The sequence below is a fragment of the Heterodontus francisci genome, chromosome 20 (genome assembly GCF_036365525.1).
Source record: "Heterodontus francisci isolate sHetFra1 chromosome 20, sHetFra1.hap1, whole genome shotgun sequence".
In the NCBI taxonomy this organism is placed as follows: Eukaryota; Metazoa; Chordata; class Chondrichthyes; order Heterodontiformes; family Heterodontidae; genus Heterodontus; species Heterodontus francisci.
In genome coordinates, this window is record NC_090390.1 from 16,330,598 (window position 1) to 16,346,577 (window position 15,980).

At 45.6% G+C, this 15,980-nt stretch overlaps 1 protein-coding gene across 1 annotated transcript in view; it reads right to left on the reverse strand.

Annotated features, from left to right (window-relative positions):
- Positions 1–15,980, reverse strand: part of LOC137380846 (broad substrate specificity ATP-binding cassette transporter ABCG2-like) — a 208,091-nt gene that overhangs the window by 21,246 nt on the left and 170,865 nt on the right. Inside the window, exons 13-14 of the mRNA XM_068053258.1 lie at positions 10,806–10,895; positions 9,378–9,496 (exon numbers count right to left, since the gene is read on the reverse strand). Of these exons, the coding sequence (XP_067909359.1) occupies positions 9,378–9,496; positions 10,806–10,895 (209 nt within the window). The remainder of the gene's footprint in view (positions 1–9,377; positions 9,497–10,805; positions 10,896–15,980) is intronic.

The window sequence follows — 15,980 nt, forward strand, 5'->3', positions numbered from 1 at the left end:
ACCCCATTCTTTCCCCCCGCCCCCACTTTACTGAAATACTTATCTGCTCCCCCCTCCCCATCTGTGTCGTGTATCGGATCTCTGAATGGAGATCCAAAGGTGCGAGAGGGCCGTCCGCCGCCATGAATATGGCGCTGGAACGCACGGTGGGAGTGGGTAAGTATTTGCTTCATGAATTTGCATTTTTCTGTTTATGTAAATGCTGCTCCCGTCGCTGAGCTGGGGGGGGGAGGGGCCGCCACGAGGCCTCGCCACCGCTGGCAATATGGGGGCTGGGCCTTCCTGGCATTGAGGCCCATGGCACACCTCTCCTGGTGCCATTTTCCAGGCCCCCCAGTCACAACCCCTGGCATCGGGGGCCCTGTAAACTCCAGCCCTCTGGAACAGTTCTCAAGGATTGGAAGGTAGCAAACGTAACCTCACTGTTTAAGAAAAGAGGAAGACAGAAAACTGGGAAACTATAGGCCAGTTCATTTTCTATCAGTATCCGGCAAAATGTTGGAATTTAATATTAAATTAACGTGGTGAACAGCGCACTTAGAAAACAATCAGATGATTAAGCAGAGTAAACATGGATTTATGAAAGGGAAATGATCTTTGACAAACCTGTTAACAGTTTTTTGAGGATGTAACTAGTAAGATAGATAAGGGGGAACCAGTGGGTGTTGTGGATTTGGATTTTCAAAGAGCATGCAAAATGTTGCCTCACAAGAGGTCATTTTCTTCTTGGAGTGACCACTGACAGTCCTTGCAGAGTCAAAGTCCTGTCTTCACACTGAGAACACACTCCATCATGCTGTGTGGCACTACCATTGTGCTAAATGGCGACAGATTCAGAACAGACCTGGCAACTCAAAACTGGGCATCTCTGAGGTGCTGTGGGCCATCAGCAGCAGTAGAATTGTATTCAACCATAATCTGTAACTTAATTGTCTGGTATACCTCTCACTCTGCCATTACCATTAAGCCAAGGGACCAACACTAGTTCAATGAGGAGTGTAGGAGAACATGCCATGGCCAGCACCAGGCATACTGAAAAATGAGATGCCAACCAGGTGAAGCTACAACACAGGACTACATGCTTGCTAAACAGCAGAAAAAGCATGCTATAGACAGAGCTAAGTGATCCCACAATCAACAGATCAGGTAAAAACTCTGCAGTCCTGCCACATCCAGTCGTGAATGGTCATGGACAATTAAACAACTAACCGGAGGAGGAGGAGGCTCCACAAATATCCCCATCTTTAATGATGGGGGAGCCCAACAAGTCAGTGCAAAAGCAAGGCTGAAGCATATGCAACCACCTTCAGCCAGAAGTGCGAACTGGATGATCCATCTTGGCCTTTTCCCGAGGTCCCCAGCATCACAGATGCCAGTCTCAGCCAATTTGATTCACTCCACGTGACATCAAGAAACAGCTGCATAAGCTGAATACTGCAGAGGCTGTGAGCCCTGAAAACATCTTGGCTGAAGTACTGAAGATGTGTGCTCCAGAATTAGCTGCACCCTTAGCCAAGTTGTTCCAGTACAGCTGCAACACTGGCATTTATCTGACAATGTGGAAAATTGCCCAAGTATGTCGTGTCCACAAAGATCAATTATATCTCGCAAAAATAACTTGCCCATCGATGCACCATTTGGGTTCCAACAGGGCCATTCGGCTACGGACCTCATTAGAGCCTTGGTCTAAACATGCACAAAAGATCTAAATTCCAGAGGTGAGTTGACAGTGACTGACCTTGATATCCAGGCAGCATTTGACTCGGTGTGACATCAAGGAGCCCTAGCAAAATTGAAGTCAATGGGGATCGGGGGGAGAACTCTCCAAAAGCTGCAGTCATACCTAGCATAGAAGCAGATGGTTGTGGTTGATGGAGGCCACTCATCTCAGCCCCAGGATATTGCTGAAACATTTCCTCAGGGCAGTATACTAGACCCAACCATCTTCAGCTGCTTCATCAATGGCCTTCCCTCCATTATAAGGTCATAAGTGGAGATGTTCGCTGATTATTGCACCGTATTCAGTACCATTCTCACCTTCTCAGATACTGAAGCAGTCTGTTCCTGCATGCAGTAAGACCTGGACAACATTCAGGCATGGGCTGATAAGTGGCACAGTGGTTAGCACTGCAGCCTCACAGCTCCAGCGACCCAGGTTTGATTCTGGGTACTGCCTGTGCAGAGTTTGCAAGTTCTCCCTGTGACCGTGTGGGTTTCCGCCGGGTGCTCTGGTTTCCTCCCACAGCCAAAGACTTGCAGGTTGATAGGTAAATTGGCCATTGTAAATGCCCCTAGTGTAGGTAGGTGGTAGGAGAATTGAGGGGATGTGGTAGCAATATGGGATTAATGTAGGATTAGTATAAATGGGTGGTTGATGGTTGGCACAGACTCAGTGGGCCGAAGGGCCTGTTTCAGTGCTGTATCTCTAAATAAAATAAAAAACATTTGTGCCAGATAATGACCATGTCCAACAAGAGAAAACCTAACAATCTCCCCTTGATGTTCAGTGGCCTTAGCATTGCTGAATCCCCCACCAACATCCTGGGGTTTACCATTGACCAGAAACTTAAGTGGACTAGCCAGATAATTTCTACAGCTACAAGAGTAGGTCAGAGGGTGGGAATTCTGCAAAAGGCCAATCCTTTTTCTTGGGTGGTCATTTTGGACCGTTGTTCACTTCTTAAAATAAAGGTTCCTTTTTTAAAGACATCGTCCTTTTTCATAACTCTTCAGTTAGTTCATGGTTGTGGTATCATTGCACTTCTGGTGTGCGTGACACCCCATAGTCTTCTGAAGCACTGCTCTTAGGTTAGATCCAAGAAAATGACTCTGCCTGTAGCCACGTAGAAAATCTATAGCACAGAGGGCACCCATTCAGCCCATCATTTCCATGCTAGCCAAAAAACAGCTATCCAGCCTGATCCCACCTTTCAGTTCTTAGTCCAAGGCCCTGTAGGCTGCAACACCGCAAGTGCATATTCAAATGGTTTTTAAATGTGATGAGGTTTTCTGCCTCCACTACCCTTTCAAGCAGTGAGTCTCAGAACCGCCACCCCCCCTCCACCACCATCTGGGTGAAAAAAAACTACTCCTCAACTCCTCTCTCATCCTTCTACCAATTGCTTAAAATCTATGTCTCTTGGTTATTGACCTCTCTGCTAAGGGAAATAGGTCCTTCCTATCCACTATATCTAGGCCCCTCATTTAAATCTCCCCTCAATCTCCTGTGTTCCAAAGAAAACAATCCCAGCCTATTCAAACATCCCTCATAGTTAACATTTTCTATTCTTGGCAACTTCATCGTAAATCTCTTCTGTACCTTCTCTACATCCTTCCTGCAATGCAGTGACCAGAACCATACATAATAATCTATCTGCAGTTTAACTACTATTTTATACAGTTCTAGCGCAATCTCCCTGTCCTTTATACTCTAGGCCTCAGCTAATAAAGGACAGTATCCCATATGCCTTCTTGACGACCTTATCTACCTGCCCTGTTACCTTCAGGGATCTCTGCACATGCACTCTGAGGCCCCTATGTTCCTCTACAATTCTCAGAATCCTATCATTTATTATGCACTCCCTTGCCTTGTTTGTCCTCCCAAAATGCATTACCTCACACTTATCTGAAATGAAGGTCATTTCCCACTTTTCTGCCCACCCGACCTGTCCATTGATAATCTTCCTGCAGTAGTCTACAGCTTTCTTCCTTACTATCAACCATACAGCCAATTTTCATATCAACTGCAAATTCCGTTATCATGTCCTCTATATTTAAGCCTAATTTATTAACATATACCACAAAGTGTAATGGACCCCGTACTGAGCCCTGCAGAACCCCACTGGAAACAGCCTTCCAACAACATCTGTCCACAATTATCCTTTGCTTCCTGCCAATTTTGGTCTTTGGTTCACAGCAGCTGATGAGGAGGCAGTATGACCCTCCTGCTACATTACTAAGGAAGGAGTAGGGCCCATTAGCTTTTAATTTTCTGACCAGTCTGCTCTATGGGACCTTGTCAAAAGACTTGCTAGAATCCATGTAAAGACATACATTAAATGTGTGACCCTCATCAACCCTTCTTGTTACTTACTCTTACACCTTTCAAAAAGTTCAATCAAGTTAATCAGGCATGACCATCCCTTACCATTCCCTGATTAATCTGACAGTCCTTGATTAATCTGTGCCTTTCTAAATGACTATTTATACTATCTGTCAGAATTTCTTCCAATAATTTGCTCACCACCGAGGTTAGGCTGACAGGTCTATAAATACTTGGGCTATCTCTTCCTACCTTTTTAAACAACAGTATAACGTTAACAGTCTTCCAGTCCTCTGGCATCACGGCTGTAGGTTTGTTTCTCTTTGCAGCCTGGGATACATTTCATCTGGGCCTGGTGAAATACCCACTTTCAAGGATGCTAAACATCTTAATATTTTATTCCTATGTTCATTCCACTCAATATTTCACACTCCTCCTTAACTACAATGCCTGCTTTGTACCCCTCTTTTGTGAAAAATACAAAGCATTTATTAAGAATCATGCCCACATCTTGCACCTCCGCACAGAAGTTACTTTTTTGGTCTTTAATTGACCCTATTCCTTCCTTAGTAATGTAGCAGGAGGGTCATGCTGCCTCCTCGTCAGCTGCTGTGAACCGAAGAACAAGCATTTCCTCGGAGTTAGGAGCAACTTCTGCTTCATCGGACTTTCTCCTCAGGGTGCGCACCTCTGGACCAGTAGGTGGCAGTGGTGGTGGAAAATGCCGGGTTGGGGCAGTTTTCAGCGTCTGAAAGTCCCTTTGGGGACTGGAGCAGTGTCGTTGGCGGGCTCGGGGGTGGAGCCGGAGAGCCATGGCCGAAGCGGGGGAGGACAAGAGAAAGCCAAAGGGAGCGGCTTAAGGTCTGCATCAGCCATTGGGAAATGGTGCCGGCAAGTGGGAATTGGGGTGTGCATCTAGCTACCAAAGGCCATGGAGGACTAGCAAGGGAACATGGGAGCCGCAGAGATTGAGAAGCCCTGGGATGCTGAAGAGGCTTCTGGTTATCTGAATATCAAAGTAATCTGTGACTCATGGGTTCAAGTGGAACTAGCAACAGGAGGGTCACGAGCACACCTGCTGTCAACTTTGTTCTTGTGGTGCTTCAAGTACAGTATTTAAGTCCAAAACCCCCTTGTGAAGAGTGGGGATAAGAGGTTGAGAAAGAAAGGTTCAGGATCATAAACCTGCACTCCTGCTGAAGTGAGGCATTCCTGCGTCCCATTGTTTAACAAGCCTACAACACTTCTGATTCTAAACAATGAGTTAAACTCTCAACGGTTCTCCTGCTTCAGGGTAGTGAGCAACGATTGTTCATGGTAATGAGTTTTGTTTCATTAAGATATGTTTTTTTCCCTCATGAGTACACTTTCATGTTTGGTGCCAGTGAAATGACGAAACCTTGAGCTGTAACATTCACGTGTTCAGTGTGCTATTTCCCGCATTTACAGTTATCCTCTTGCTCTTTATGCGTTTATAAAACATCTTTGGGTTTTCCTTGATTTTATTTGCCAATATTTTCTCATGTCCTCTCCTTGCTTTCCTAATTTTCTTTTCAGTTTCACCCCTGAACTTTCTATACCCTTTTAGGCTTTCTATTGAGCTTTTGCCATCTGGCATAAGCTTTCTTTTTTTTGCCTTATCCTACTCTGAATGCTCTTTGACATCAAGGAAATCTAGATTTAGGAGTCCCACCCTTTTTCTTTGTGGGAAATATTTGTTTTGAACCCTCTCTATCTCCTCCATGAATACCTCCCACTGCACTGAAACTGATTTACCATCAAATAGCTGTTTCTAGAAAGCTTTTGCCAAATCACATCAGCCTAGTAAAATTGGCCTTTTCCCAATTTAAAACTTTTGCTCTTGGTCTATCTTTGTCTTATTCCATAAATATGCCAAATCTAACGGAATTATGATCACTACCAATGAAACATTCTCCTACTGATACCCCTTCCCCCTGCTCAGCTTCATTTCCTAAAACTAACTGCAAAAACCTTCTCTTATTGGGCTTGTTAAGCACTGGTTAAAAATGTTCTCCTGAATGCACTTAGCATTGCACTTCGAGCTGACTTTTGTCAGCCCGGCCCAGTTCCCAGTGGTGGCACCAGACATGTCGATGTTGCATGTCACGTGTGTGGCGACGGCTGATTGCGATCATGCGACGGCTGGTGAATTACCATAAACAAGCAGTGGGGCCTGTCCTATTGCAGGATGGAGGTGGGCTATGGGGCATTGGTGTCAGTTGATAAAAAGACAGGTGCTGCCGCCATCTTTAAAGTGCTGCCAGCCCTCCTTGTACTGCTGGCTTTCACTGATGCAGTGACTCTGAAGTGTTGCTGGACCTTACCCCAGCCCCCACCCCACCCCTCCACTGCTGGTGTTATGTTGGACCTTTTTCCCCCCACTGCTGCTGTTACTGCTGAACCCCCTCCCCACTGCTGTTATTGCTGCCCCCCACCCCACCACTGCTGCTGTTACTGCTGGAACCTCTCCCCATTGCTGCTGTTACTGCCGGACACCCACCTGCACCCATGCACCAGGATTGTCAGGGCCTTCAGCTATTTCTTGATATCGCATGGAGTGAATTGCATTGCCTGAAGACTGGCATTTGTAATACTGGGACCTCGGGAGGAGGCCAAAATGGAGCAGCAAGTCAGCACTTCTGGCTGAAATGGTTGCAAATGCTTCAGCCTTGTCTTTTGCACCGCTGAGCTCCCATATCATTGAGGATGGGGATATTAGTGGAGCCTCCTCCTCCTGTTAGTTGTTTAATTGTCCACCACCATTCATGACTGGATGTGGCAGGACTGCATAGCTTTGATCTGATCCATTGGTTGTGGGATTTCTTAGCTTTGCCTTAGTTAGGCACTGAAGTGCAATAGGAAGGAGGTGACAGGAACAGTACAGTGAGGTGAGTCTTTATTGAGTTCACTTTGAGAGGCCATCATGGTGACAGGACCTGGGTATGTATGCGATCGTCTTGTGCCTCCCTGCGAGTCTCTTAATGGGCTTGGCCTTCTGTGCAAGGAGTCCAAGATCCAGTGCTGCTTGCTCAGTAGCCTGCTGAACATCTCCCTTGTCAGATGAGGACTGGGGATCAATTATGTCCTCTTCATGCAAGGCCTTCCCCCCTCAGTAGGCTAGATTGTGCAGAGCACAGTAGATCATCACAATACCCAAGACACTCAATGGGGCATACAGATTGCCGGATTGATCGAGGCATTGGAATCTCCACTTTAGCAGCCCAATGACCTGTTTGATGGTCGCTCAGGTGGACCCGTGGCAGGTGTTGTACCTCTCCTCTGCTGCAGTGCAAGGGTTCCTTACAGGGGTGAGTAGCCATGTCTTCAACGGTAGCACTTGCCCTGAGAATTCATCACTGACGGCAAGCAGGTGGCCTGAAAATTTGTGGCACCTGGACTGTCGATGTATGTAGGCATCGTGGCTGCTTCCAGGAAGCGGGTACACACTGATGGTCATAGGCCAGTTGTACGTTAATAGAATGGAATTGAAGCCTTTACTATTGGTGAAGGCCTCTGGCTACTCGGTGGGAGCCTTGATGACACCTTGCACCTGGGGGAATCTAGTAATGACACCAAAGCCGATGGCTCACCTGTCAGGGTCGGTTCTGTATCACACATCGTTGTCGGCCTTCTTGAGCATGGCATTGGTCACCTTCTTGATGCAGTGATGAGCTGCTGCTTGCAGACCTTGCACATGTTGCGGGTGAATTCCTGGAGAAACCCAGACGTGGAAACGTTGAGTGCCACGGTGATCTTCAGGGCCACGGGCAATAGGTGTCCAATGAAGCCCATGGGTTACAGCTCACCCTGGAGCATGGTGCATAAGTCAGTGATGGTCTCTCTGGAGAGCCGTAGTCTTCACTGACATCACTGCTTGGACATTTGCGGGTAGTTGAGGTGAGTCCAGTACACTCTCTGGCACAGATAAGCCCTTCTTGGTGTTGCCGGCTGTTGGCACTCCCCTATTCAAACTTCACTGGCATGTCCAACCAGATCCTGGCCTTCCCTCCCTTTGAGCTGCTGCTGACCAGCACAGGTGTCTATAAAGACTGGATGTATGAGACCCATGTCAGCTGATCTCTGCCCCACGCAAGCACTATCCTTGGAGAGACAACCTTGCCTTGTGACCTTCCCGTTGCTGCTTCTGTTTTGAAAACACACAAATAGCCTTCAGCGCCCACCTTTGTAGAGAGACCAGTACCTGAGACTGTGCCCACCCTTGCAGAGAGCCCAGCCCCTGGGACTGTGCCCGCCCTTGCAGAGAGCCCAGTACCTGGGACTGTGCTCGCCCTTGCAGACAGCCCAGCACCACAGGCCAATAATGGCATCCACTTACCCCTCTTTCCCTATGCACTGTTCATCGTGGCTGCATTCCATGGTGACATTGATGCCTCGACTCAGTGGTGCCACCTTTAAATGGCCGGGGATCTGAAGATATGTGATCCCCGTGCGCCATTGACTACATTTGAAACCCCCCCAATAAAATTGGCTTCAATTCAATGCGAATGCATTCTAATTAGCTGTTCACCGATTCAAATTCCAGTCCCTCTGCATCATGGCAGCAACGCCTCCTTGGAGCTTTCCCACCATTGACAACTGCACAGTTAATATGACTAATGTCAAGAATGCAACTTTACCCACCTGCCACCCATTTCCATCAAGCACACAGGTTACGACTGGCCAATTAGTGTAATTTTCAAGTGAAGTGGCCTCAGACAGTGGGGGATAGTTTGACCAGGACACACAGTTGAATCTCAGTCCCTATTTTAAAATCATATGTTCTGTCCTGATTTTTATATTTCCATTATAAATTCCTACACCACCACTTATAATGTAAATTATCTATGTGAATTTGTCACACTGCAACTACCCTCGGACCAGTGGTTCTGCAGCAGCTTCACAAATTTCAGGAGGGAGTTATTACAATGTGACAAATTTATATAGACTGTCTCCATAATATATGTGGATATAAATATTTGTAACAGAAAATGTTGACAGGATGTGTGCACTGGATATTTTTAATATTTATAGATGTAATAGATATATCTTTTAAAAGGTTTGGATTAAACAGTGTCTGAAGAGTTACCATAAATAAATACTGTTGGTTAGGAAAGAATGGGAAACATTGCATATATTTTTCAATTTGCTTTAACAATTCCCATCTATATGGATTTTCAAAGGATCATAACAAGGATGTGAATACCAACAGCTCAGAGAAAATTTAAGCAACACCTGTTGAAGATAATCAGCTGTTTCTAGCAGAGATAACAAATTTAAACTTTCTCTTTTAGATGTATAACCAATTGAAACTTACATTCCTTTACTTGGTGACATGCTCCCAGAGCAATTAGCTACTGCCTGTGAGAATGTTGTGTCATTCCTTTGTTCGTCATTACAGAAGTATAGATTTCTGAATTCATTCACCTGCAGTGCCTTAAAAAACATATTTAAGAGTTGCTTAAACATATCATCAAAAAACACATCTTGTTCCACCTGTACGCTGATGATGTCCAGATCTACCTCACCACTGTCTCTCTCGACCCCCACACTGGCTTTGCTTTGACGGACTGCACTGCTTGTCTGACATCCATCCCTGGATGAACCACAATTTCCTACAATTAGACATTGGGAAGAGAAAAGCCATTGTCCAGTCCTCGCCACAAGTTCTTTCCCCTATCCACCAATTTCACCCCTTTCCTGGCTACTGTCTCAGGCTAAACCAGATGGTTCACAACCTCAGTGTCCTATTTGACCCTGAGTTGAACTTCTAATTCCATATCCCCTCCATCACAAAGACCATCTACTTCCAATATTCTCTCAACTAACCTCCCATCTTCCACCATTCATAAACGTAAGTTCATCCAGAACTCTGGTACCCATATCCTAACTCACAAAATCCCATGCACTCATCATCCCTGTGCTCGCTGACCTACACTGGCTCTTGGTTCACCAATGCCTCAATTTTAAACTTCTCATCTGTGTGTCCAAATCCCTTCATGGTGCAGCCCTTCTTCTGTAGCCTCCTCCATCCCTACAACCCTCTGAGAATTTTGCATTCTTCACTTCCTTCACCCACCATTGGTGGCTGTGCCTTCAGCCATCTAGGCTTCAAGCTCTAGAATTACCCCCATAAACCTCTCTGCCTGTCTATCTTCTTTTGACCGAGTCACCAGTCTTAATGTCTCCTTCTTTGGCTCAATGCCAATTTATGTCTGGTTATGCTCCTGTGAAGCGCCTTGGGACATATTATTACATTAATGTTGTTATATAAATGCATATTGTTATTGTTGCTTTATTTGTTGCATATTAAAACATGCAGGATACATTCTTTTTCCTTTAATTGGTAAAATTAAAGTGTTGCAGTGAAATGATGTTTGGTGAAAAGTAGTATTTGTAAAAGATCATTTTATGAGGCTGACATTCCAGTATGGATCCTTGACAGACAGGAGCATGAGTCAGAGATTGGGCTATAAAATAAGGCCATTGTTCCATCCCAAGTAGCTGTTTAAATGAAATTCAACACTAAATTATGCCTCCATGTTCATCTGCATGTGTAATAGATGTACAAATTCCAGCCACATCTTTCTTATTCCCCACTTTCCCATGAATTGTTTTCTCACTACCACAATGCAAATTCAAAGATGCAGGCCTGTGGGATTTGATGTTTTATTTGATATTGTGGAAACAAAACATAAACTGTTCTGGTCCAATTAATGTAACATGAAGATAAGCAATAACTTACTGCAAAGCAGTACTTAGGGATACTGAAGTACTGGAGCCAGTTCAGCCAGTCCGAAATACTTGGCAAGTTCACAAGAAGGCCAGAAAAGATCTGCCAATAAAAAGTATTTATATAATTAGAACTGGGAAATGCCCAGTGTTACTGTCTCCTTATAAGGCAAAACTGAGTATGCAAACTTTTGGACTCTGAACATTCTAACTGTCTCGAAATTTCCATTTACTAACAAAAATCATTGGGTGTGAATGCTAACCCTGGAAGATGGGTGTGTTGGGCTCAGGACAGATGGTAAAAAAAATTTTAAATCTTAAACCCGACCCCAACGTCCTTCCAACCCGCTCACTTCTGGAGTTATCGGATGCGGGACAAGGGACAGCCAGCCAACCTGCTCCCAGGAGGTGGGTTGGCAATTTAAATATCTTAATGAGACTAGCAGTCTCTGATTTAACTTGATTTGTAGTTTACTAGGCCTTGGGAAACCCAGAAGCTGAAGGGAGGTGAGGACAGCTTTGGGGAGAAGCTAAGTGCCTTTGTGGCTCAGGAGGAGCAGGAGTGCTTCCCCGTACCTCCAACTCGGGGTCAGGGATCTGATCCCTGCCTCACCACGTGCGCCGTCCCCCCCACCACCACCTCCCCAGGATTGGGGATCAGACCTATCTCCTCCTGCGGCCTGCTCCAGTGTTCATTCTGCCCGACTGGAAGCTAAGCCTGTCAATCAATCTGACTTCTGGGCAGGGGGAGCTTGTCAAGGAGGAAAGACCATGCTGTGGAGTTAAAACTGATTTTCCTGCCCTCCACTCCCGCCACCACCTACCGAAGTCAATCCTGTTAATATTCAGGCCATTGTATCAGATGTTCCTCCACAGTTAACTTATCATTGAAACAGCAGCAAAACAGCACTTCGGTTCATCCATGTTTTATTACTAAGGGCCAGTCAATTTTCCTTGGTAAACTTAAATAAACACAGCAGACCCCAGTGCCATTAGCATTCTCTGTAGGAAGACCATCCTGCAGGCATGGTTGGGGAGGATAGATTCTGTGATGTTGCACCAGCAGAAAGGGCCAAGCCAACCATTTAGTAACTGTAACAGTGTGGCTCACTAAAATATCAGGCGAGTGCTTCTTCAAGGTACTGAGGTCAAAACTTTAAACTCTCCAGTTCAGGTGTCATTATCTGCAACCTGAAAAAGAGGACCCAGATTCTTGGCACTGAGAAAGGAGGTCAACATATGGTATGATCCAAAGCCACAGAGGGTGGCCTTGCAGTCAGAGCTACCTGAGCCAACCATTGCACTGTTACACAATGCCAAAAGAAGTAAACTGACGTCTCCAGGGCATCTCTCAAGGAAACAATTGCCAGTTATATCTAATAATGCACAGTGCACTATAATATGGATATTTCCCATTTGCAATCAATTTTCCCTTATTGTGCCCTGTAGGTAAATATAGCAATCAACTTGCGCACAGCAAGTTCACATAAACAGCAAATGAATAAAATGCCCAAAAAGCAAAATACTGCAGATGCTGGAAATTTGAAACAAAATAGAAAATACTGCAAACACTCAGCACGCCAGGCAGCATCTGTGGAGAGAACTGGCAAGATAGCATTTCAGGTATTACAGACAATTTTATAGAATATAAAGCACAGAAACAGGCCATTTGGTCCATTTAGTCTGTGCTGGTGTTGAAACTCCACACAAGTCTCCATCCATTTATCTGCTTCATCTCAGCCTTTCAGTATATCTTTCTATTTCCTTTTCTCTCATACTCAGCTAGTTTGCTACACTAACCTATACTGGGACCCATTAAGCAACGTCTCGATTTTAAAATTCTCATCCTTATTTTCAAATCCCTCCATGACCGGGCCCCTCTCTATTTCTGTAATCTCCTCCAGCACTATAATCCTCCATGATATCTGCGCTTCTCTAATTCCGACCTTTTGAGCATTCCGTATTGGGAGCTGTGCCTTCATGTGCTTAGGCCCTAAGCTCTGGCATTCGTTCCCTAAATCTCTCCGCCTCTCTAACTTGCTTTCCACCATTAAGACATTCCTTAAAACTATCTCTTCAACCAAGCTTTTGGTCATCTGCCCTAATATTTTCCTTATGGTGTCATATTTTGTTTTAAAATGCCTCTGTGAAGTGCCTTGGGACATTTTAGTGTGTTAAAGGGGCTACATAAATACAAGTTGTTGACCGAATGTGGCATTAGAAGCCTAAGTAAAACTGAAATCAATGGAAATTAGGGGAAAACACTCCACTGGCTGGAGTCATACCTAGCTCAAGAAGATGGTTGTAGTTGTTGGAGGCAACCATCTCATCCCCAGGACATTGCTGCAAGAGTTCCTCAGGGCAGCGTCCGAGGCCCAATCAGCTTGACCTGCTTCAGCAATGACCTTCCCTTCATTATAAAGTCAGAAGTGGGGCCTTCATCAACTTTGCTTCCAATTTCCACCATCTCTCACCTTTACACAGTCTATCTCCGACACTTCCCTTCCTAGACTTCTCCGTCTTCATTTCTGGGGATAGACTGTCCACTAATATTGATTATAAGCCCACCGACTCACACAGCTACCTTGAATACACTTCCTCACACCCTGCTTCCTGTAAAGACTCTATTCCATTCTCCCAATTTTTCCATCTCCGACGCATCTGTTCTGATGATGCAACCTTCCACAACAGCGCTTCTGATATGTCTTACTTTTCCTCAACTGAGGATTCCCCCCCCTACTGTAGTTGACAGGGCCCTCAACCGTGTCTGATGGAGGAGGCGGTGGCGGTGTAGTATCACTGGATGGGTATCCCACAGCTCCAGGCTACTGCTCTGGCGACATAGATTCAAATCCCACCACAGCAGATGGTGAAATTTGAATTCAATTAATCTGGGAATTTAAATAGCTAGTATAATGGTGACTATGAAACCATTGCCGATTGTCATAAAAACCCAACTGGTTCACTAGTTTCCTTCCCTTTAGGGAAGGAAATCTGCTGTCCTTACCTGGTCCGGCCTCCATGTGATTCCAGACCCACAGCAATGTGGTTAACTTTTAGGGCGGCACAGTGGCGCAGTGGTTAGCACCGCAGCCTCACAGCTCCAGCGACCCGGGTTCAATTCCGGGTACTGCCTGTGTGGAGTTTGCAAGTTCTCCCTGTGTCTGCGTGGGTTTCCTCCGGGTGCTCCGGTTTCCTCCCACACGCCAAAAGACTTGCAGGTTGATAGGTAAATTGGCCATTAGAAATTGCCCCTAGTATAGGTAGGTGGTAGGGAAATATAGGGATAGGTGGGGTTGTGGTAGGAATATGGGATTAGTGTAGGATTAGTATAAATGGGTGGTTGATGGTCGGCACAGACACGGTGGGCCGAAGGGCCTGTTTCAGTGCTGTATCTCTAAACTCTAAACTCTTAAAATTTCCTCTGAAATGGCCTAGCAAGCCATTCAGTTCAAGGGCAATTAGGGATGGGCAATAAATGCTGGCCTAGCTAGCGATGCCCACATACCACAAATTAATTTTAAAAAGACCCATTTCCTGCACTTCTGCCCTCACCCCTTCCCCTCCCTCCCAGAACAGCAACAGGGTCCTCTCTTTCCACCCCACCAGCCTCCACATCCAAAGGATCATCTTCCGCCATTTCCGCCACCTCCAGCATGATGCCACCACCAAACACATCTTCCCCACCCCTCCCCTGTCAGTATTCCAAAGGGATCATTCCCTCTGCGACACTCTGGTCCACTCCTCCATCACCCCAACACCTCTTCCCACAGCACCTTCCCATGCAATCGCAGGAGGTGTAATACCTGCCCTTTAACCTCCTCTCTCCTCACCATCCAAGACCCCAAACACTCCTTTCAGGTGAAGCAACAATTTACTTGTACTTCTTTCAATTGAGTATACTATATTTGCTGCTCACAATGCAGTCTCTTCTACATTGGGGAGAAGAAACATGGATTGGGTGACCGCTTTGCGGAACACTTTTGCTCAGTCCGAAAGCATGACCCTGAGCTTCCAGTTGTTTGCCATTTCAACACATCCTCTGCTCTCATGCCTACATTTCTGTCCTTGGCCTGCTGCAGTCTTCCAGTGAACATCAACGCAAGCTCAAGGAACAGCACCTGATTTTCAGATTAGGCACGCTACAGCCTACCGGACTGAACATTGAGTTCAATAATTTCACAGCATGACTGGTCCTTTTTTATTATTATTTTATTTTGTCATTTTTTTTACCATGTGCCTGCCTTAAACTCAGTTTTTCATGTTTGTGCTTTGACAGAGATGTTCATTATTCTGCCATTAACACTGTCTCTGCACTAATGCTTTATCTTTCACCACACCATTAGCACACTCCCTTTGCCTTTGCCCTATTACATTTTTTTAAAATTCATTCATGGGATGTGGGCATCGCAGGCCATGCCAACATTTATTGCCCATCCCTAATTGCCCTTGAACGGAGTGGCTTGCTAGGCCATTTCGAGGGCATGTAAGAGTCAACCACATTGCTGTGGATCTGGAGTCACATGTAGGCCAGACCAGGTAAGGACAGCAGATTTCCTTTCCTAAAGGACATTAGTGAACCAGATGGGTTTTTACAACAATCGACATTGGTTTCATGGCCATCATTAGACTAGCTTTAAATTTCAGATTTATTAATTGAATTCAAATTCCACCTTCTGCTGTGGTGGGATTTGAACCCATGTCCCCAGAGCAATAACTTGGTCTCTGGGTTACTCGTCCAGTGACAATACCAGTACGCCACCACCTCCCCCAATCAGTTAATCTCTCCGGCCTTCTGTCCTATCACACACCTTCCCTTTTCTTCTCTTTCCACCCATTCCCCTTCACTTGCTTAAAACCTATTACATTTCTAACCTTTGCCAATCCTGATGAAAGGTCACAGACCTGAAATGTTAATGCTGCTTCTCTCTCCACAGATGCTGCCAGACCTGCTGAGTATTTCCAGCACTTTCTGTTTTTATTTCAGAAGTGGGGCTGTTCGCTGTTAATTGTACAATAACCAGTTCCATTTGCAACTCCTCAGATACTGAAGCAGTCCATGCCTGCATGCAGCAAGCCCGTGCCAACATTCAGCTTGGGCTGATAAGTGGCAAGTAACATTCACACCACACAAGTGCCAGACAATGACCATTTCCAACAAGAGAAAGTCTAACGACTCCCCTTGACA